This window comes from Meyerozyma guilliermondii, genomic scaffold (assembly GCF_000149425.1).
Source record: "Meyerozyma guilliermondii ATCC 6260 scaffold_1 genomic scaffold, whole genome shotgun sequence".
Lineage (NCBI taxonomy): Eukaryota > Fungi > Ascomycota > Pichiomycetes > Serinales > Debaryomycetaceae > Meyerozyma > Meyerozyma guilliermondii.
Genome location: NW_001809800.1, coordinates 601,729 through 622,156, shown reverse-complemented (window position 1 = coordinate 622,156; position 20,428 = coordinate 601,729). Strand labels below are relative to the sequence as shown.

Genomic DNA, 20,428 nt, shown 5'->3' with positions numbered 1-20,428 from the left:
CATCAACAGACTTACTGCAAACATGGGCAAAAAAGCAATTGATTCCAGGGTGCCTGCGCTCATCCGAAATGGAGTCCAGGAGAAGCAGCGTAGTTTCTTCTTTATTGTGGGCGACAAGGCCCGTAATCAGCTTCCTAACTTGCATTATTTGATGATGAGCGCCGATTTGAAGATGAACAAATCGGTTCTTTGGGCATACAAAAAGAAGTTATTGGGGTTCACATCACATAGACAAAAGAGAGAAGCCAAGATAAAGAAGGATATCAAGCGTGGGATTCGAGATGTCAACGAACAAGATCCTTTTGAAGCGTTTATTTCCAACCAACACATCAGATATGTGTATTATAAAGAGACAGACAAAATCTTGGGTAACACTTATGGAATGTGCATCTTGCAAGATTTCGAAGCACTCACGCCCAACTTGTTGGCTCGTACCATCGAAACTGTAGAAGGAGGAGGATTGGTGGTGATACTTTTAAAGTCGATGACATCTTTGAAGCAGTTGTACACCATGACTATGGATATTCATTCCAGGTACCGTACCGAAGCCCACGACGATGTGGTTGCGCGGTTCAATGAGAGGTTTTTGCTTTCGTTGGGTTCGTGTGAAACCTGTTTGGTGGTGGATGATGAATTGAATGTGCTCCCAATTTCCGGCGGTAAGCATGTCAAACAATTACCACACAAAGACGATGATGAATTAACTCCCAATGCACGAGAACTCAAGGAGCTCAAGGAGAGCTTGGTGGACGTTCAGCCTGCTGGAGCCATGGTTTCATTGGCAAAAACCATCAACCAAGCTCAGGCAATTCTCACTTTTCTAGATGTCATTTCCGAAAAAACTTTGAACTCAACTGTTGCTTTGACAGCTGGAAGAGGTCGAGGAAAGTCTGCCGCATTGGGCATTGCCATTGCTGCTGCCGTTTCTCACGATTATTCGAATATATTCGTCACTTCTCCATCGCCTGAAAACTTGAAGACGCTATTCGAGTTCATTTTCAAAGGTTTCGACGCCTTAGGATACACCGAACATATGGACTACGATATCATCCAGTCCACAAATCCTGCTTTTAACAAAGCAATTGTCCGGGTGGATATCAAGAGAGGACATCGTCAAACCATCCAGTATATTTCTCCCAACGATAGCCATGTTTTGGGCCAAGCAGAGCTCTTGATTATCGATGAAGCAGCAGCTATCCCATTACCAGTTGTCAAGAGCTTAATGGGACCTTATCTTGTGTTCATGTCTTCGACTATCAATGGTTACGAAGGAACTGGTCGTTCGCTTTCATTGAAGTTGATCCAACAATTGAGAGACCAGTCTACTTCCAAAAACAACAACGATGAAGTGGCTGTGGTTTCAAGAGATAACAAGGCTATTGGTACCACCAGTTACAGCAGAACTCTCAAGGAAGTGGTTCTTGATGAACCTATTAGGTACGCTCCCGGTGACCCAGTTGAAAAATGGTTAAACAAATTGTTGTGCTTGGACGTAAGCTTGTCGAAGAATGCCAAATTTGCTACAAAAGGATGCCCTCACCCATCGGAATGTACTTTGTTCTATGTTAACAGAGATACACTCTTCTCTTACCACCCAGTCTCAGAGACATTTTTGCAGAAAATGATGGCATTATACGTTGCTTCGCATTACAAGAATTCTCCCAATGACTTGCAATTGATGAGTGATGCTCCAGCACATCAACTATTCGTGTTGTTACCACCAATAGAGGAAGGAGACAACAGAATTCCCGATCCTCTTTGTGTGGTGCAAGTAGCACTCGAAGGAGAAATCTCAAAGGAGAGTGTACGGAGATCTTTATCTCGTGGACAGAGAGCTGGAGGTGATTTGATTCCATGGTTGGTTTCTCAGCAGTTTCAAGATGAAGATTTTGCGTCTCTTTCTGGTGCAAGAGTGGTTCGTATTGCTACCAATCCCGATTATTCTGGCATGGGTTATGGTTCCAGAGCTTTGCAACTTCTTCAAGATTACTATGAAGGCAAGTTCACAGATATCAGCGAAAGAGAAATAAAAGAGCACGAGATCACCAGAATCACTGATGACGAGTTGGCGAATGCATCTTTGAAAGATGAAATCAAGTTGAGAGATGCCAAGAGCTTACCACCTTTATTGTTGAAGCTTTCAGAAAAACCACCATACCATTTGCATTACCTCGGAGTATCTTACGGACTCACACCGCAATTACACAAGTTTTGGAAAAGAGCAGGATTTGTTCCAGTTTACTTACGGCAAACAGCCAATGAGTTGACAGGCGAACATACTGCAGTTATGATCAATGTTCTTCCAGATCGTGAATCGGGTTGGTTAAATGAGTTTGCCAAAGATTTCCATAAGAGATTTATTCAGCTTCTCTCCTATGAATTCAGAAAGTTTTCTTGCATTCAAGCACTAAACATTCTTGAAGCGGTCGAAGCAGCAGGTGCACTCAAAAACTCCTCTCCATTGACCAAGGCTCAACTTGATGAAGTTCTCTCTCCTTTTGATTTGAAGAGATTGGATTCGTACGCCAACAACTTGTTGGACTACCATGTCATTATCGATATGCTCCCATTGCTTGCATCAGTATACTTTTCTGGAAAAACCAGCGATCACCTCAACTTGTCTTCTGTCCAGGGAGCAATTCTTTTGGCTATTGGGCTCCAAAGAAAGGATATCGATGCTGTTTCGAAAGAATTGAACTTGCCTTCAAACCAATCCATGGCGATGTTTGCCAAAATTGTGCGTAAGTTCTCCACTTACTTTAGAGGAATTTTGAGCCAGTCGATTGAAGAGTCTATGCCAGCTTTGGAAGACGAAGACGTTCAAGAAATGGAAGGTAAGAAAGAGCATGTTGACTATGAAGCTATCGAACAGCAACTTGAAGATGATCTCGAGGAGGCCGGTAATGACGCTGTCAATGAATTAAAGTTGAAGCAACGAGAACTCATTAATAATCTCAACTTGAACAAGTATGCAATTGCTGACGACGAAGACTGGGAAGCAGCTGGAAATGCTGTGACCAAGGCAGCTAAAGGTAAGGGAGTTGTGAGCATTAAAAACAAGAAAGTTTCAAAGAGAAAGGGAGAGAGTGCTTCGAGCATTTACGAGCAGGAGATGAAAGAGTTGAAGAAGCAGAAGAAGAAGTCGAAAAAGTAGGATGAGAAACTATAGAGGTAAGTAGTCGAACGACTTAGAATTGAAGTTTATGAAGAAAACCTAGCTGAAAAAACTAGTGCTGAAGTTTAGAAATCTGTGTATAGTCAGTTCAATGTAATAAGTCTATCATCTAATTGCAACCATCCTAGATACGAAATTCTATATACTATTCTATGTCTAATGTCTAATTCCACTTCTATTCTCTATTGTCAATCTCTTAATTTCTCCAAAGCAACTTCCACTAAATTTTTCAACGTTGTTCCTTCGTTGTTTCGTATACTTTTAACACCCAATTTTGCAGCAGTTTCGTTTAAAGAAGAGTTGACATCACCATTTTCAAACAAGTACAGGTGGGTCCTGACGTATTCTGGCCACACTATTCGTTCGAAATAATGAGGAGGGTCCACCCAAAAGCCTTCAGCTGTATTATAACCTTGACGACTTTCTCGTCTAGTTTTTAAAGTTTCATAAGAAGCGTGAAAAAAGAGTTTCTTGTCGTACAAGGAAATAAGTTTCTTGTCGTGGAATAACATGAACCCGTCTATAAATACCAAAGTTTCGTGGGGCATAATTGCTGCACATTTTTGCTTTAAAGATGAAATTTCATCAGTAGTCAATTTCAAGTGTGGATCTATTTCCAAAGATGGAGCGTCATGTTCCAACAGACCTCCCAGCTTCAAGTTTTTAAGGTACCGGTAAAACTTGTCAAAGTCAATTGCTTCGGGACAATCCCAATTTTGCACGTTGAGATTATTGTCTATGGGTATTTTACTATCTGGAAAATAAAAGTCATCGAGATGCACAAGAATGGAATTTGCAAACAAGCAATGCAACGCGTTGGCGCATGTGCTTTTCCCCGAGCTGGAAGGACCGCCAACGGCTACGATCACCAAGTCTGGCATGGGTAATGAAATGATGCCGGAGGACAAATCAGGTTGAATTGTGCGTTAACCTGCAGCAATAGCGAAGGATCGAGACGCAGTCGATGGCGCGACATGCAGGTCAGGGCAGCACGGGCTTCTGAGCACAATAGGTAAGATAGCGGTAAATTAAGTACCCAAAGAGAAAACGAACGGCATTTTGCAAAGGAGGGGAGTGACCACCCCACATGGAGAAGTTTCAAGAGTTTTGGGGTCCATTACGGACCTCTAGCCCCGACAGTTTATTCATCTTTCCTAAGGCCGAGGAACAATAAGGGTGCAGGAAGCGTGCGGCGGAAGTTGATGTAGCCACAACAGAAGCGGCAGCATACGATGATAAACGTGCATCTACAACATGCATGGATCGGGCAAGAAAACTATGTGGGAATTATGTAGATCATTGATTTGCGTTTTAAGATAACATCAAGCTGCAACCACGATGGGCCGTTTGAACCTAAATCGCCATTGATTAAAAGTTTAATTCCCCCTTGTTCTCAATGAATAATAGCAATGCATACGATCGGATATAGGTTCAGGGGACTATTGTATGTATCTGGAGATGGCAAGCTGTTAAAGGAAATAACCCACAGGGGGTATCTGTTTCGGGTATGCAAATTGCCTATTACATTACCATATTGGGAAATTTTGATACTTGCGTCAGGTTGCAGAGCCTTATTGCCTAATACAGTAACTTTGCACCTGGCGATCAAAGCCCTGACTTTAACTTACGGCCCATCTTTTATATAACAGCGATAACCTTCGGGACTACGGAATTCGTGCCAGTTGGAGATCATAGAGTACCGTCATTTGGCTTGGAAATAATATTTGATACCCTGATTTGCATCCTTTTATAAACTGTCTTTTCCTACATGCCCTATAAACTCATTCAAAGTGTTGTCGATTGCTAATCTCATGAGCGCTGCGGAAGCCAACAAAAGGTCCAATGACGCTTCGATCAACGACCGGGCGCCAGGTTCCCATTCGCATTCGCATTCCCCAATCGTTCATCAGTAATCTTAAACGGTTCAATATTGATCCATCTTCCAAATATAAGCACTATGGACACCAGTCGCTGCTCAATGCCACCGCTGTGGAAAGCATTATGGCTGGTGAACCACAATCTCCCTCTCCAGAACACCCACCTTCCACAGATTCAGCCCGACTTGTGATCGATGAATCTCTTTCTCAGATGTTGGGAATTCCACCACAAATTCTTTCTGCTGACTCGGTGTGGCCATATACACCAGAAAACGCTAACCGAGGTGATTCGGTACAAGACAGAACAAGAAAAAACTCGCCAAGAAGCCATAAAACACGACTACACAGTTGCAGCCGTAGAGTTGCTCCGGTTGGCTAGGTCGATGAATATTACTGGCGAAGCATTGTCGAGTCTTTTCGGCGACTCAGCTACTTTAGAAGCTTTGGCTGCAAAACTGGATAAACTTCGTCGACATGAAGCAATGCACGAAATGATGGCTGAGTCAATACCTAGACGAAGTTCTGATCCACGAACTCACCACACTCAGCTTCCATCTTTCACAGAAACTACCGAAAGTATCAAGCCACAAGGTAGCCGAGCCAACAGTATATATACTCGTTCTCCTTCCAGACTGCCACCATTGAATCACCGTAGAGTGAGATCCGATGCCAGTGACCAAGTCGAAACCAAAGACCACGATCTGAGCACTTCTTCCCAAACTCCTAAAAGTGTTCAACAAAACCTGCCAGGACCCATTGAACAAACTCCAAAACAAAACCGATCTCCACAAACCTCCAACCAACAAGCACCACACCATACTCCACAAATGGGTCCAATTCAATCTCATCGGTCGTCGCCAGGGTCTGCGTATCCAGCTTATAAAACTAATGGTCGTGGTAATTTGGGTTCACCTTATAACCTGAAATATCCAACTATTGTATACTCAGGTCCATTCAATTCTCAATACTTACCACCACAACAGCATTACCAATATTTCGTCAGTCCTCCACCTCCTCCTGGAGCCCCAGCATCGGGTCCTCCTCCGGGCCATTACCTAGTTCCTTCAATGCCCGGTCAGATTATTCCACCTTTTGCTCAGCTGCCTGAAGACCATAGAAGAGAAGATTTGGAAGATAACTCGCCCGGGCACGGAACCAAGAGACACCGATCCAACAATAGTGGTAAGACTTCGTCAATCAATTTTATGATCACCACTCCCAAAAACCCCCCCGCGAAGAAGTATAACAATTCCAAGGGTAATACGTAATTAGCTAGGTTAACACCTACACTCTTTGATTCCCATTAAATAGCTAATCGATAGAATGCATTTAGTACTTGAACCGTTGAGATTATGCAGGTCGCGCATATGGTTGCAAAATCGGCTCTCTAAGCTTCGAACCGCTAAAATTGAGGTAAATTCTATGGGTTATAGTCAACGTCCAATGAGCCTTACACATGACCAAGGAAGCCAATTAATAATAAACAATTATATACTTTTAGTAGGATCCTCAGAATGAATGTATCCACTGCCAAACCTTTTCTATTTATTGTAATTAATACAAGAACAGTACTTTATATCGTCTTCTTTTACCCCATTGTACCTCTCAGTTGTCCGATGAGCTGTCACCGACTTGAAAAATAGATCAATTCTAGCTATTTCAACTTCAATTTCAATGACTTGAGCTAATATAGCTTTTGAAGGAATAGAACAAAAAAGCAACCTTTAGCATCAGTAAATCCTATCAATAATCATTGAATCTAGGTAGTATAGTTTTATTAATGATATTTTATTCTTATAGTGATGCTTTTGATTATTTTGGTATTTTATTATAAAAATCATAGTAGCAACTTCTCTATAATTGGGGTAAAACCTAATATACCAAATGCAAAATTATTTGAACCATACTTCCATATTCTTGGTCGAGTTTTCTTGGGAAATATCGTTCAGATAAAATTGTGACACCAATATACTTAATACAACTGTTGAGTAGTTTTGGGAAGTTTCAAACAAATCGGCCAAATCTAAAATTATTTTCAACCTCATTAATGGCATACTCCAAGATGAACATCGAGTTTTCTGCTCAGATCCTTTTTACATTTCAATTATCGATTTCTTAGTTTCTGACTCGTAGCTGTTGTACAAGAAGCTTCGCACTCAAGTTGCTTTTCTTCTCACTCGAGTTTTCGCACCCATTAGATCCATCGGCAGGACCATCGGCTGTCAAACCTGCAGAGAAGCCCGGAACTCGTGCCGGATCTCGGGTTACGGAGTTTATATCTCGGCTCCGATATGTCATCACATCTTGCTTTTTACATATAAGGCGTATGGCAGCCATAAATTTGAAACCTGTTAATTTTACTTGATTCATGAATTCTGATACAAAGGAGCATGTTGTTCCGTACTCCATATTCGAACATTACGACAGACTTGTGCTTTCTATAGTGCTTTCCCTAATCGGCGTGTGGAGTTCTATATCGGGTACGATTCACGTACCTGCGCTTCCCACTTTGGAAAAATATTTTGGTGTTAGCTCCTCGGAAATCAATATCTCGGTGGTGACATACTCGATTTTCCAAGGTATAACTCCTTCATTCACACTGACATTTGCAGATGCCTTTGGTCGACGGCCGGTTATCTTATTATCTATTATTTGCTACACTGCAGTTTGTATTGCAATCTCGCAAATTAAAGCTTTTTGGCTTCTTTTGTTCCTTCGATGTCTTCAGGCAGCTAGCATTGCACCAGTAATAGCCATTAATCTGGGAATTGCTGGAGATATTTGCACACCAGCAAACCGAGGAGGATTTGTGGGAGTTGTCAGTGGCACACTTTTGGTCGGAAATGGGTTTGGTGGACTCATTGGTTCGGCTTTGTTACAAAGATTTGGTTGGAGAGGAATATTTGAATTCTTGGCTATTGGTAGTGGGGTAACTTTTGTGCTTGCATTTTTTATTTTGCCTGAAACTCATCGTTCCGTAGCTGGAAATGGTCTGATCACTCCCAAACACTTTGTGCATCGTCTGCCGTATATCAAATTACCACATTTCCAAAAAAAAATGGACCAAGATATGTCTACATTAAGACCAAAAGTCCCATTAAATTTTTTGGATCCGTTCAAGATTCTTATAGACAAACAGGTGCTTTCTGTTTTGGTGCCAGTGGGACTCCAGTACGCTAGTTGGTTCATGGCATTGACATCCATATCGTCTATGGAAAAGGCTCCTTACAATTACTCCATTATTCATGTGGGTTTGGTCTATCTTCCTCAAGGTATCTTCTGCTTAATTGGTCCATTCTTGACCGGTTACCTACTCAATGCCTACTACAGAAGGTGCCATGCCCAATACGAAAAAAAATACGGCTCACTTCCCAAAAGTGAACGTCCTCCATTCAATATTTATATGACAAGATTAGCCATCTGTCTTCCCTTAGCATTATTAATCATCGTGGGCTTGCTTATCTTTGGCTGGTGTCTTCATTTCCACATGAACGTTGCATCTATCATCATTTCAAGTATTTTGATCTCATTTGCAGCTGCATCTTTTCAATCTGCTGCTACAACTTTATTGGTGGATTTATACCCTGGAAAAGGTTCCACACTGACAAGTTGCATGAACTTGGTTCGTTGTCTTCTTGGAGCATTATTCGTCGGTGTTCTTGATAAAATGACCAAATCCATGGGTTTGGGCGGATGCTACACATTTATGGCAGCACTTTGTCTTTTATCAAATGTACTGCTCGTCTACATGGCTATGACAATTTCCAAGGAATTGAAACATTCACCAACACAAACACCACACCTGACCGATAGCGAGTCCACAGCATAATAAATATAATTTACAATTTAATCTTTAACTTAATTTGACAAATGTATTAGCTCTACCATATAACTTATTGCGAAGCACATTGCACGCCAGGACCTCCTTGGCCACCCTCCTCATCGTCTGAATCGTAGGAATCATGTCTGGATCCACTCTGGTGCTTACGAGGATCGACATCAACCAAGTCACATTCGTCCACCTCGGCTTTCTTGGGGATGTTGACGGTTTGTCTTGCTGGTAACACTTGTTCGAGAAGCTTCAACTTGTCCTCGGCGGCAAAGTTGGCAGGTGGGAACTTGACATTGAACTTGACAAACAAGTTACCACGGCTTCCATGACGATAGATTGGCATACCTTGGTTCTCCATCACCTTCAAGGTGCCTGGAGCGATGACTTCTCCTGGAAGAATGGTGGACTTGATGTAGTCTCCAGAAACGTGAGGGAAGGCAATTTCTCCACCAGCCAACGCCGTGAGCAAATCGATCTCGGCTTCGTAGACTAAGTCGTTGCCCTTTCTGGTGAACTTTTCATGAGGTCTTTCATCGACCACGAACACAACATCACCAGGAGTGACACCGGGTTCTTGGTCACCCTCGCCGCTAAAAACAATTCTTTGTCCATCCTTCATACCAGGATCAATGTGAACTTGCAAAATCTTGCGCTCATTTTGAGTCTTCTTACCCTTACAAGCAGTACAACGGTCCTTAGGATCGCAAATATCACCAGATCCTTGACAAACATCACACACAGTTTGGAATCTCTGTATCATAGGACCCATTTGTCTTGTAACAAACTTCATACCTTGACCATGACACGAGCTACATTGCTTGATCTTACCCTCTTTACCTCCACGGCCATCACATGTCTTACACAACACCGTCTTGTTCAACGCCAATTTCGCAGTGCGTCCCTTATACAACTCCTCCAATGTACAACTGATGGAATGCTTGATGTCCTTACCCTTTTGTGGACCTCTGGATGCGCCACCACCCATACCTCCAAATCCACCACCAAAGAATTGTGAGAATATATCCTCGGCACCCATGCCTCCCATTCCTCCAGGACCACCTCCGGTCAATCCTTCTTCTCCATAAGTGTCGTAAACCTCTCTCTTTTGATCATCGGAGAGAACTTCATATGCGTGAGAGATTTCCTTAAACTTCTCAGCTGCCTCGGGAGAAGGGTTCTTATCGGGATGGTACTTGAGAGCGGCCTTTCTGTATGCTTTCTTCAACTCTGTGTCTTGCGCCAGAGGCGACACACCCAAGATATCGTAAAATTTCGTTTCCTTGACCATGATTAACCAGTGGAAGAAAGCTTACTTATTCTTATGAATTTTTTTCAGGCAACGTGAATGTTCCATCGGGTTCGACGCGAGTGCAGGAAGGAAAAAAGATAACCGTGGTGTAGGGTGCGGAAAACGAAAACGAAATTCCACCGAGATCTTGAAGAGCCCCTGGTGCACTGGATGCCAGTCGAACCTATACCTATATAGTTTAGCCGGCGTGTTCCACCACCTCGCTGGTCAAACTGCCGTTCTTAACCGAGTGCTTGAACTGCTCTGGCACCGCCAATTCCACAAAATCGCCATCCTTGGGCACATATATGTTCATCGTGGTGGTACTGCTGGTGTACACCTGAGCATCGGCATCGATTGATTCTTGTGATAAGTAGACGGAACCTTCATCACACAAGTCAATGCTGATCATGGGTACTACTCCTGTCACCTGGACGCCAAATTTGGACGATTTGATGACATCAAGTCCGGAAATGAGCGAATCAACTGCTACTCCCGTACTCTTTGTTTCTGAGATGGAAACGGCATTAGCCTTTCCTTTGATTTGCACGGTAATTCCCTGGCAGTTTCCAATAAACACCAGCTGTGTCATGTCTGTCTCAATGACTATGGGCTCAGAAATGTCCTGTTCTGAAAAGTTTTCAATGATCCACTTAGAGCCATCTACAAGCTCCTTTTTGGCGGGTTTCTTTTTGGAGTTTCCCGACAAGTTGCTGGGTTTCTTAGGGGGCAATGGTTTCTTTGGCGCACTAGCGGGGTCTCTCAGGCGCAATTCGGGGTTTTTATGGGTCATTTGCAGTTTATCAACCTTTTTGAGCGACGAAGTAACATTCTCGCCCTGGTTGAGATCGGCAAACACCGCCTTCATTCCGCCGGAGGAAGAGCTGTCTGAGCTCTTGGAGGATTCGGAGAAGATGTCGGCTGGAGGAGGCGGAGGAGGAGCGGGCACTGAACCAGATTGAGAAGAAGGAGCCGATTTTTTAGGCGATTGAGAAACCACCTCCAGCAACAACTTTCCAGATGGATTCCAGCTAGGTCCCGTAGGATGGTATTCCTTGACGTATGCCTTCAAGTCATCGAAAATCCCCAAAAACGACCTTGTCCATTCCTGGTGCTGGGGTTCTGTCTTGTACTCCTTGACCACTCTGTTGGCCCAGAACTGGGCACTGTCCTTGAACTCGGGAATCAACAGCACTGGGGTATCAGAGACGATCCACCCCAACACGGAAGCCCCCTCGCTAATTGTAGCGAGATGATTGGCAGTTTTGGTGCCGCGGTTAGTATCTTTGAGTTGGTTGATTTGTTCAATTGCCTCGTTAATGGGCTTGAGAAGTGCAAGAAAACCAGCATCTGCCATGTCTGGTTTCTTGGCCTGTGCTACCACGCGCAAGAAGTGCACTTGCTCGTCGAACGCGTGGGCAAATAAGGTGGCGGCATCGCCCACAATAGGGCCAATTTGCTTGGACTGGTCGACGAACGGATTCACCGAGGAGGTGATGAAATCGCCAAACGCAGTGACGAATTTGGGGTCTTCGGGAGTTGGCTGAGCTGGGGGAGCTGGGGGAGCTGAGGGAACTGAGTTGGTTGAGTTTCCGGGAATGTCTTTTGAGGAAATTGCCTTTGATTTCGACAGACTTAACGAGGCAACATCGTCGTTTGAACGCGTCACCTCATCCTGGAAAATTGTAATGTCCTCCAAGCGCGAGGTGGCCGCTTCCAAGCGCTTGAGAATGGTGACTATATTATAGCCTTGTACGTTGAATTGTTCGTCGGACATTGCAGTTGCGGAGAGAGAGAGGGACAATTGGCGAGTGCGAAAAGTAGGAGTGCGTAGGAAATTGGTGCGGTGCGAGCAATTGGTGCGAGTGCGTGTTGGGGGAGAATTTGAGTGCGTAGCGACAAACGTAAAGGAGTGCGACTTCAGTGCGCGCGCAGACCGTTGGCTCTCTGCACTCCTCAACTCACTCGCACAATTTCCAGTACCTTCATCTTCCTCTTCCGTCATGGCTCCCTCGGCCGCTGCTACTCCTAAAAGACAGGGGACTCCCGTTTCCACCGCTCCCTTGCCGCCCCGTCCAGTAACTAGTCTCAGGGAGTTTTCAGCACCTCCAGAAGTCGATTCTTTTTACTCCAAATATCAACCTGGTGTGCCCATTGCCATTGATTTCGGCAGCAGTTATGTTAGAGCTGGTGTTACCAACGGTCCCGAGCCCAACAACACGTTTCCCAACGTGCTGGCTCGTTATAGAGACCGCAAGGGCGCCGTCAACTTGACTCTTGTGGGCCATGATGTCTACCGAGACGCTTCGATAAAATCGTCAATTCGCCCTAGTTATGACGGTACGTTCATCAGCAACTGGGATAACGTCGAGACGGTGTTGGACTACACATTTGAACACTTGGGGGTCACCAGCAATAACAACAGAGTGGATAATCCCATTATCATGACAGAACCACTTGCTAATACTCTTTACCATCGCAAAGGAATGTATGAGCTTCTTTTCGAGGCGTATGGTGTACCTCAAGTGGCATTTGGAATTGACTCTCTTTTCTCGTTCTATGCTAACTGCAAGGGCCCAGCGCTGGGCTTGGTTATAGGCGCCAACAACATTCTGACCCATGTGATTCCCGTGCTTGAAGGCCGTGGAATTCTTCAGCAAGCCAAGAGAATAGACTATGGCGGCGACCAGGCAGGCCAGTACCTTCAGAAGCTTCTTGCGCTCAAATACCCGTACTTTCCCGCTCGGCTCACCAACCAAAATTATGCTACCATGCTCACAGATCACTGCTATTTTCTGAAAGATTACCAGCTGGAAATCTCGTCGTACCTCGATATGGAAAATTTGGAAAAAACCGATGTGATCCTCCAGGCCCCGGTGGAAATAGCGCCGGTTGAAAAGAAAAAGTCAGAAGAAGAGATCGCTCGACAAGCTGAAAGAAAGAGAGAACAAGGTCGTCGTCTTCAGGAACAAGCCCGCCAAAAGCGTCTTGAAAAACTCGTACAGAAAGAAAAAGAGCTCGAATACTATACACAGCTCAAAGCAGAATTGGGGACCATGACTCCGAAACAGGCTCAGTCTCGTCTTGTTGAAGATGAGTTTTCGTCTATGGCAGACTTCAATAAGTACGTTGCAGGTTTGGAGAAAACCCTCAAAAAGTCAAGATCGCAAGATGTTGGCGACGCAGAAGAAGATGTGGATCCCGCAGCCAGCTTTCCGTTGGTCGACGTTCCTGATGAGGAGCTCAATGACGAGCAAATCAAGGAAAAGAGAAAACAGAAACTTCTCAAAGGACATATGGATGCGAGATTGCGTGCCCAAGAAGAGAAGCGTCAAGAGGAGGAGTTGGCTATCCAGCGTGAAAAGGAACAAGAAGAGTGGAGAGCCAGAGATTTGGAAGGCTGGTGTGCTACGGTTCGTGAGCAGTGGAATGAGGTAGTGGGCAGAATAAGGCATCGTACCAAGATGATGGAATCATTTAAAGACAGAAAGTCCATGGCAGCACAGAAACGTATGAAGAACATAGCGACGCTCGCACAAGATCCAGATGCTGGTTCTAAGAGACGCAGAAGGAACGTTAATTCGGCTACCATTGATAACGATCCCAACGACACTTTTGGAGCCAATGACGATGACTGGGCAGTCTACCGTGATATATCTAACTCTGCGCTACAAGAAGAGCAGGAAGCGGATCACGAAGAATTGCTACGGATTGAGCAACAATTGCTCGACTACGACCCCAGTTTCCACCACGAAGACACATTTGCGGCATCTCAAACTTTTGACTGGCGTAATTCGGCCCTCCACAAATTTCTTCATGGGCCTCGTGAAAACATTACTGTGAAATTGCAGGCAGAGGGCACTGAGCCAGAAGACCTACACTCACATCCCGAAATCTTGAAAAAAAATCACCAGTTGCATTTGAACGTCGAGCGCATAAGAGTTCCCGAAGTACTTTTCCAGCCTTATATGGCAGGTTTGGACCAAGCTGGAATTCCTGAGCTTGTGGAGGATCTTGTTGTGCGCCGTATGGATGGAAATTTTGCAGTTGGTGGACAATCTCGCAATTTATGTGGTAACGTTTTCGTGACTGGCGGATGGGTTCAAATGCCCAATTTTACAGACCGTCTTCACTCGGAATTGCGCCAATTCTTGCCGGTAGACGTACCGTTGAAAGTATGGAGTGCCGCCGATTATATGAGGGATCCATGGCGAGGAATGAAGCTATGGTCGCAATCTGATGAGAGCAAGAAAAGCTACGTTTCCAAAGCCGAGTACGATGAGTACGGACCAGAATACATCAAGGAGCATGGATTAGGCAATGTTTGTTTAATGTAAGTAGATCTATGTATTAGGGTTGATTCCCTTTTTCTTTTTGCTGCGCTTGATACTCTTATCGATGATCTCAGCATCTTCTTCGTTATCGAACTCAGCAAAATCTCCATGAATAATACCTTCTTCTTCGGCTTCAGCACGAGCCAATGCTTCTTTCTCTTTAGCTCCAGCTTTGGAAACATCCTGAGGAGCGGGAGCAATTTTCTTAAACTTTGCGACGAAGAATCCATCAACATTATAAGTATGTGGATAATAACGTCTTGTTAACGATAATTTAGGACTGAAATTCTTTCCACGATAAGAGGTGAATCCTTCCTTTCCGATTTGCAACTCAGTATCGACCAATTTGACGTTGGGACGTTTTCGTAAAGCGTAATCTACTACAGCCTCATTTTCGTCGACAGCCACCGAACATGTGGAATAGACAATAACACCTCCAGTGGAGCTATTGGCGTCCACAGAGTCAATAGCACTCAAAAGAAGCTGTTTCTGTAAGTGTGGGATTTGCATAAAATCTTTTTCGGTACGGCTCACTTTCACCGATTCGTCTTTGGCAATCACTCCAGTACCAGAACATGGAGCGTCCAAAAGCACACGATCAAAACCACCTATAACTTTTGGAAACTCACGGGCATCATAGTTGCACACTATGGTGTTCTTGCAACCCAAACGATGAATATTGGCTATAAGAGACTTTGTTCGGGCTTTATTAGCATCGTTTGCGAAAACGCAACCGGTATTTTTCATCAATGCTGAAATGTATGTGGTTTTACCTCCTGGAGCTGCTGCCATATCCAAGATTCTTTCATTTTCCTGGGGTTGCAAGGCCATCACTGGCAAGAAAGAAGATGCTGCTTGCAAAATATAGTGTCCAGCGAGATATTCTGGGGTGGCTCCGATAGGCACTTGCGAGTCGAAAATTTGAAGTCCAACTTTTGTCCATGCTCCAATAGGCTGTAAGTTCACACCACGGTTGACGAGTCGCTGGGCTAAGTCACGGCGTCTGGACTTGAGGGTGTTGGTACGAATGGTGACAGGACGGGCGATTTCGTTGGCCTCGAAGAACTCCATGGCTTCGGATGGAGAAAATAGATTGAAAAGTTTCTCGGCCAAAAACTCGGAATACCCAAAGTATTCACAGATATCCTTGAGTAGTCTATCGACATACTCAGATCTCGAGCGACCTTCTTCGGAAAGTTCCTTAAAGTTCTCCAACACCTTCACCACCTCGATCATTCTTGTTCTCACCAGAGACAAGTCTTGGCGTGCCAACTGTTTGGCTTCCTCTTCCTCCTCTTCTGTAGGAAGCACCTTGGCTCTGGGCTGTTTGGCACCACCTTCGGTCAACTCCAACTCGGCTTCTTCAGCTTCCAACTCGGCTTCCTCGTCAAGCTTACGAGACAACGCTTCCATGTTTGCAGCATTAAGGTCGACGTCGTCGTTGTCCTCGTCGTCAGAGAACATCGGGCGCTCGCGGGCATCCTCGTCGGAATCGTATGCTTCGTCGTTTTCCACTTCAAACTCATCGTCTACAACTTCATCGTCGTCTTCAGGAATCTCGAATCCGTCCAAATTTTCTTCATCAGAGTCGTCGAACAACGCCTTTTTCGTCATTTCTACCTCATTGTCGTCGCTGGCATTCTCCTCTACTTTTTCTGGCTCCTTATGTTGCTTCTTTTGTACCTTGGAGATCTTGTCATCTTCCTTTGAGGGCTTCGAAGTTTTGGATTTTTTGTTCTGCGACTCCTTGCGCTCTACGATTTCACTCTTACGTTTCTCACGGCGGTCCTTCTTGGCCTGGAACTCGTCGTAGCTCGGGGGCGCACCCTGCTTGTTTTTGGCCCGTCTTCCCATGGTGGTTGTGCTATTCTTGAACCCCAAATATTTGTGCGCGATGAGCTTTTTTCCCTGGGAGCCGCACGACAGCGATGCCATCTCACAAGAAGTGTCCAATCCACAGCACCATGTCCATTTCTGCCAACCAGCATGCCCTTGTACGACTACCCTCGGAGGGGATGAAGATTGTGGAGCTTAGACCTTCGGGAGTTATTAGTTTAGGGAAATTCGGCTCCTTCAAGGTGGAGGGTATACTTGGGTTTCAGTATGGCCAGAGCTTTGAAATCATTGAAGACTTAAAGGTGAAGCCCATTAATGGTCTAGAGGCTGTATCTATGCCGGCTGATAATGAGGCTGTGGACGGAGAAGGCGCAGAAGAAGAATTGACTAAAGATGAATTGACCAAGATGTTTTCCAATAGTGCCGAAAATAACCAGAATATCATTAATATTGGGTCTAAGATACAGAAATTGACGTCTGACGACGTCCACGAGCTCAAGACCTCGGGTGCAAGTTCGGAAATTGGACAAAAAATTATTGAAAAGATGATCGCAGGCCATGAAGGATTCGACAAGAAGACGATTTTCTCTCAGGAAAAGTACTTGAAACGGAAGCAACAAAAGTTCTTGCGCCGGTTTACGGTAGAGTACCTTGGACCATCGCAATTGCTCCAATACTATAACGAAAAAGACAATATGAGGGTGTTGGACATGAGCGAAGAATCGCTTGGGTTGTTAATGAGCTATGGCAATATTCGTCCTGGTGGAAAGTACTTGGTTGTTGACGAAACTGGAGGCTTGATCCTCTACGCCATGATGGAAAGGATGAAAAATTCGAGGGGGGATGTCGAGGGAACCATAGTGGTAGCCCATGAAAACGAACATGCCAATCATATTGTACTTCGTTATTCTCCATATTCACCAGAACAGATTTCTGCTGCTGTCAAGACAATAAACTGGCTCCAGTTTATCGAGCCAGAAAACGAGCGTATCATGTGGGAAGAATTGCCTGGTGAAGAGCTTGCAAATCTTAAACCTTCGAAACAACTTCAGTATGAAAGACGCAAGAAGAGAGCAGCGGAAATTAACCTGGTTATAGATCTAGTCACTGCCGGCAATTTTGATGCCTTTATATGTGTGGGAACATTAAATTTGCCCACTCTCTTGCCATATGTGTTGCCAACCATAGGCGGTTCTAGACCCATTGCGCTTTACAGTCAGCACAAGGAAGTTCTTCTCGAAGCCCAGCACTTTTTAACTGCCGATAAACGGGTGCTAGCTCCATCAATTTTCGAAACCAGAATGAGACCCTACCAAACCATACCCGGAAGAATGCATCCACATATGACTATGAGAGGTTATGGAGGCTACGTTTTGTGGGGAACCAGAGTGTTGCCCCAAGAGTCAGGAATCACAGCAATTGGACGAGGAATCATAAGAAAAAGAGAAGAAGCCGCTTCAGCCAGCGATGTGGAAATGAAGTAGAACCTAAGAACACATTGCATCCAAGCTCAATTGGTCATTTTTCCACCCGGCAACACATCGTATTTTACCCTGTGAGTCGTAGACGGAACCACAATTGTAGACTCCTTGTAGCTTTTGCTGGACATGTTTGACCTGCTTCTCGTCGCCTACTTCAAACACAAATGCTTCTACCTCGAGGGGTACCACATAATTGGAGATCAAGGCATCGTAAAACTCCAAATCTCCAATTAGTGCCAATTGAGGTTCATACTTCTTAACCGACTTCAGAACACCATTGAGAGCCACCGGCGAGTTGTATTCCTCTCTTGGTATATACGGAGGATTGGCTGTCAACAAATCGACTTTATAAAGACTGGAAGGGTGTTTTTGAAACACATTACCAACCAAAAATGAGATGGTGGAAGACACCCCAAAGTCACGACTATACAATGCAAGATTCTCTTTGCACAACTCAATTGCAGTCTCCGAAACGTCAATTCCACACACCTCATCCTGGGGCCGTTTATGCTTTATTGCCAAGGGAATACAACCGGTTCCCGTGCACACATCGACAACTTTAAGCAGCTTTGAATTCTTCTCTAGAATGTTTAAGAGGTGTCCTACCCATTCTTCGGTCTCCCATCTCGGTATAAGTACGTTTTCCTTGCAGAGAATGGTGAGTTCACCAAACGGTTGGGATCCCAAAATGTATTGAAGTGGAACTAAACGCAGTCGTCGTTTCGCAGCCCAAGTCCATTTCTGTGGTGGGAGTTCCTGTTGCACCCATTTTAGTTCTTGTTTAGCATTTTCTAGGGTACGATTTGCGGCAAGAAAGTATTTGAGGAGTGGTACCTTTGAAGCTTGACGAATTGTCCGAGGACTAATTCGCATGAGAGAAGAAGCGAGAAGTGAGATCAGTGCGAGAAATCTTAGCGAGAGCTGTGCGAAAATTAGTGAGAAATAGTAGCGAGAAATTAGCGAGGATTCAGTGCGCATGAATTTAACGAGAAAGTGACGAATGCCTTAGAACGAAGAGATAATAAAATTTGTAAACTGGTAGTGCTACACTTGGACAAACAAAATCTTTGAATCTCTTATAACCTATTTTTTCAAGAGGATTGACATTTCGTAATGATTTTTGTAATAAAAATCTTAATGAATATTCTTCATACCAATCACATGAGTACAATTTATTATGACTTATATACAGATTACATGCCCTTTCTAGCATAGTACATGTACGCCCGTTCGTGGACGTGGTCTGGGAACGGACTGATAACCTCAGAGTGGCCGGGTCTCGCTACTGGGTCTCTCAAGTAGACGGCATGGCAGGTGGAGAACGACACTTCGAGATGTGAAGGTAATACGGCAAAACACCCAATGAAGGGTCTAGGTGTCCAAGGAGTAAAGTAGGGTTTTGCAGGGTCTTGACGACCAAAGAGACCGCGTTGCCATGGAAGGTTGATGGAAGCCTTGGATTCGTCTTCGAGAATGGCTTCTTTTTCCAAAGGTGGATGAAACCGCAAGTTTTCAGCAAACTGCGGAGAAAATGGAATGGATTTTATGTCTTCGGGAAGCTTGGACTCGTTGGAAGATATACGAATGTGCTCATGCTGCGATTTGACCACTTCAGAGAGAACTTGTTTGATGGACGACGCAAGCTTAGTTTCTTCTTTTGAGCCAAAATCTGGCGCTTTTTTGGATATGAAAGCAGCAGCAGATTCAACTGAAGAGTCCTTCAACAAAGCATGATCGTTCTCCTTCAACAAAGTGTATGCTTTGTAGCACTTTTCCTTGTTTTCTTTGCCGAATTCTTCAAAGGTGTTGGGAGACACTTCTTCCGTTTGGTTGCCGAGAGTAATGATGCGAGACAAAATCGTGTCACGAGTAGTGGATTTTTGCTTGGCGAGCATACTTTTCTCAATCTGCTCATTGTACCGCTTGACCTGTTCTTTGTGGGTCAAAGACTCCTGTTCTATCAACGGATCAAGCGACTTGGGCTTGGCCTGTTTGAGCTGCCATGTTTCTTGTGGATTCGTCTTGGCGGTCTTGACATACTTGTTCCAGGCAGCAATCTGGGTGGAGTCTACGCTTATGGCTTTTTGAACGCTGGGTTTGGTTCTTCCCATGGCAGTCAACACTTTTTCAGGTATCACACTGAAGATATCTCCACTTTTCAATGGAAAAGAAGGGTGTTTTATAATCACCCCATTCACTTTGACATACCCATTGAGAATGTATTGCCTTGCCTGTCTCACAGAAGACGCAAACATAGCTCTAAACATGGCAAACTCCAATCTTTTCTCCAAAGCAGCATAAGTTTGCAACGGCATGGGAGTCAACGCCACGTCCATTCCTTTCAACGAGGCATCAAGCTGGGCCACAGACTCGAGATTTGGCTTGAACAACTGCTTCCAGCGCCCTTCAGTCAAATGCTCACCATGGTAGGCTCTTGTCTCGGCCTTGGCGGTCCATTTCTGTTGGAAGAGTGTCTTTCCTTGGTAGTTTACGTTTGGTTTTTTGTACAAATTGAAGAGATTGTACTTGTTCATGGACGCCCGCACACGGCCACGGGCCATGGAGTTGAGGTTCTGGGTCCTCCGGGGCATGTTCGGTGGACAAC

General features: G+C 44.6%; 11 protein-coding genes across 11 annotated transcripts; 5 read left to right on the top strand and 6 right to left on the bottom strand. All coding sequences in view use genetic code 12, as the record gives it.

Annotated features, from left to right (window-relative positions):
- Positions 1–22: 22 nt before the first annotated feature.
- PGUG_00338 (ribosome biosynthesis protein) lies at positions 23–3,154 on the top strand (the record flags this gene model as incomplete). The annotated part of the gene is made up of 1 exon (XM_001486911.1): positions 23–3,154. One exon carries the CDS (start codon positions 23–25, stop codon positions 3,152–3,154), a length of 3,132 nt encoding a protein of 1,043 aa, XP_001486961.1.
- Positions 3,155–3,363: 209 nt separating this feature from the next.
- Positions 3,364–4,056, bottom strand: PGUG_00337 (ribosylnicotinamide kinase; the record flags this gene model as incomplete). The annotated part of the gene is made up of 1 exon (XM_001486910.1): positions 3,364–4,056. One exon carries the CDS (start codon positions 4,054–4,056, stop codon positions 3,364–3,366), a length of 693 nt encoding a protein of 230 aa, XP_001486960.2.
- Positions 4,057–5,246: 1,190 nt separating this feature from the next.
- PGUG_00336 (uncharacterized protein) lies at positions 5,247–6,320 on the top strand (the record flags this gene model as incomplete). The annotated part of the gene is made up of 1 exon (XM_001486909.1): positions 5,247–6,320. The coding sequence occupies one exon, from the start codon at positions 5,247–5,249 to the stop codon at positions 6,318–6,320; it is 1,074 nt and encodes a 357-aa protein (XP_001486959.2).
- Positions 6,321–7,420: 1,100 nt separating this feature from the next.
- QDR1 (multidrug transporter) lies at positions 7,421–8,881 on the top strand (the record flags this gene model as incomplete). The annotated part of the gene is made up of 1 exon (XM_001486908.1): positions 7,421–8,881. The coding sequence occupies one exon, from the start codon at positions 7,421–7,423 to the stop codon at positions 8,879–8,881; it is 1,461 nt and encodes a 486-aa protein (XP_001486958.2).
- Positions 8,882–8,945: 64 nt separating this feature from the next.
- Positions 8,946–10,172, bottom strand: YDJ1 (type I HSP40 co-chaperone; the record flags this gene model as incomplete). The annotated part of the gene is made up of 1 exon (XM_001486907.1): positions 8,946–10,172. One exon carries the CDS (start codon positions 10,170–10,172, stop codon positions 8,946–8,948), a length of 1,227 nt encoding a protein of 408 aa, XP_001486957.2.
- A 199-nt stretch (positions 10,173–10,371) lies between these two features.
- Positions 10,372–12,177, bottom strand: SRV2 (adenylate cyclase-binding protein; the record flags this gene model as incomplete). The annotated part of the gene is made up of 1 exon (XM_001486905.1): positions 10,372–12,177. One exon carries the CDS (start codon positions 12,175–12,177, stop codon positions 10,372–10,374), a length of 1,806 nt encoding a protein of 601 aa, XP_001486955.2.
- Positions 12,176–14,509, top strand: PGUG_00332 (uncharacterized protein; the record flags this gene model as incomplete). Its single annotated transcript, XM_001486906.1, has 1 exon — positions 12,176–14,509. One exon carries the CDS (start codon positions 12,176–12,178, stop codon positions 14,507–14,509), a length of 2,334 nt encoding a protein of 777 aa, XP_001486956.2.
- Positions 14,510–14,515: 6 nt separating this feature from the next.
- Positions 14,516–16,441, bottom strand: PGUG_00331 (rRNA (cytosine-C5-)-methyltransferase; the record flags this gene model as incomplete). The annotated part of the gene is made up of 1 exon (XM_001486903.1): positions 14,516–16,441. One exon carries the CDS (start codon positions 16,439–16,441, stop codon positions 14,516–14,518), a length of 1,926 nt encoding a protein of 641 aa, XP_001486953.2.
- On the top strand, positions 16,435–17,826 carry PGUG_00330 (tRNA 1-methyladenosine methyltransferase subunit; the record flags this gene model as incomplete). The annotated part of the gene is made up of 1 exon (XM_001486904.1): positions 16,435–17,826. One exon carries the CDS (start codon positions 16,435–16,437, stop codon positions 17,824–17,826), a length of 1,392 nt encoding a protein of 463 aa, XP_001486954.2.
- A 3-nt stretch (positions 17,827–17,829) lies between these two features.
- On the bottom strand, positions 17,830–18,801 carry PGUG_00329 (S-adenosylmethionine-dependent methyltransferase; the record flags this gene model as incomplete). Its single annotated transcript, XM_001486902.1, has 1 exon — positions 17,830–18,801. One exon carries the CDS (start codon positions 18,799–18,801, stop codon positions 17,830–17,832), a length of 972 nt encoding a protein of 323 aa, XP_001486952.2.
- A 215-nt stretch (positions 18,802–19,016) lies between these two features.
- Positions 19,017–20,414, bottom strand: PGUG_00328 (mitochondrial 37S ribosomal protein uS4m; the record flags this gene model as incomplete). The annotated part of the gene is made up of 1 exon (XM_001486901.1): positions 19,017–20,414. One exon carries the CDS (start codon positions 20,412–20,414, stop codon positions 19,017–19,019), a length of 1,398 nt encoding a protein of 465 aa, XP_001486951.1.
- Between the last annotated feature and the right edge of the window lie 14 nt (positions 20,415–20,428).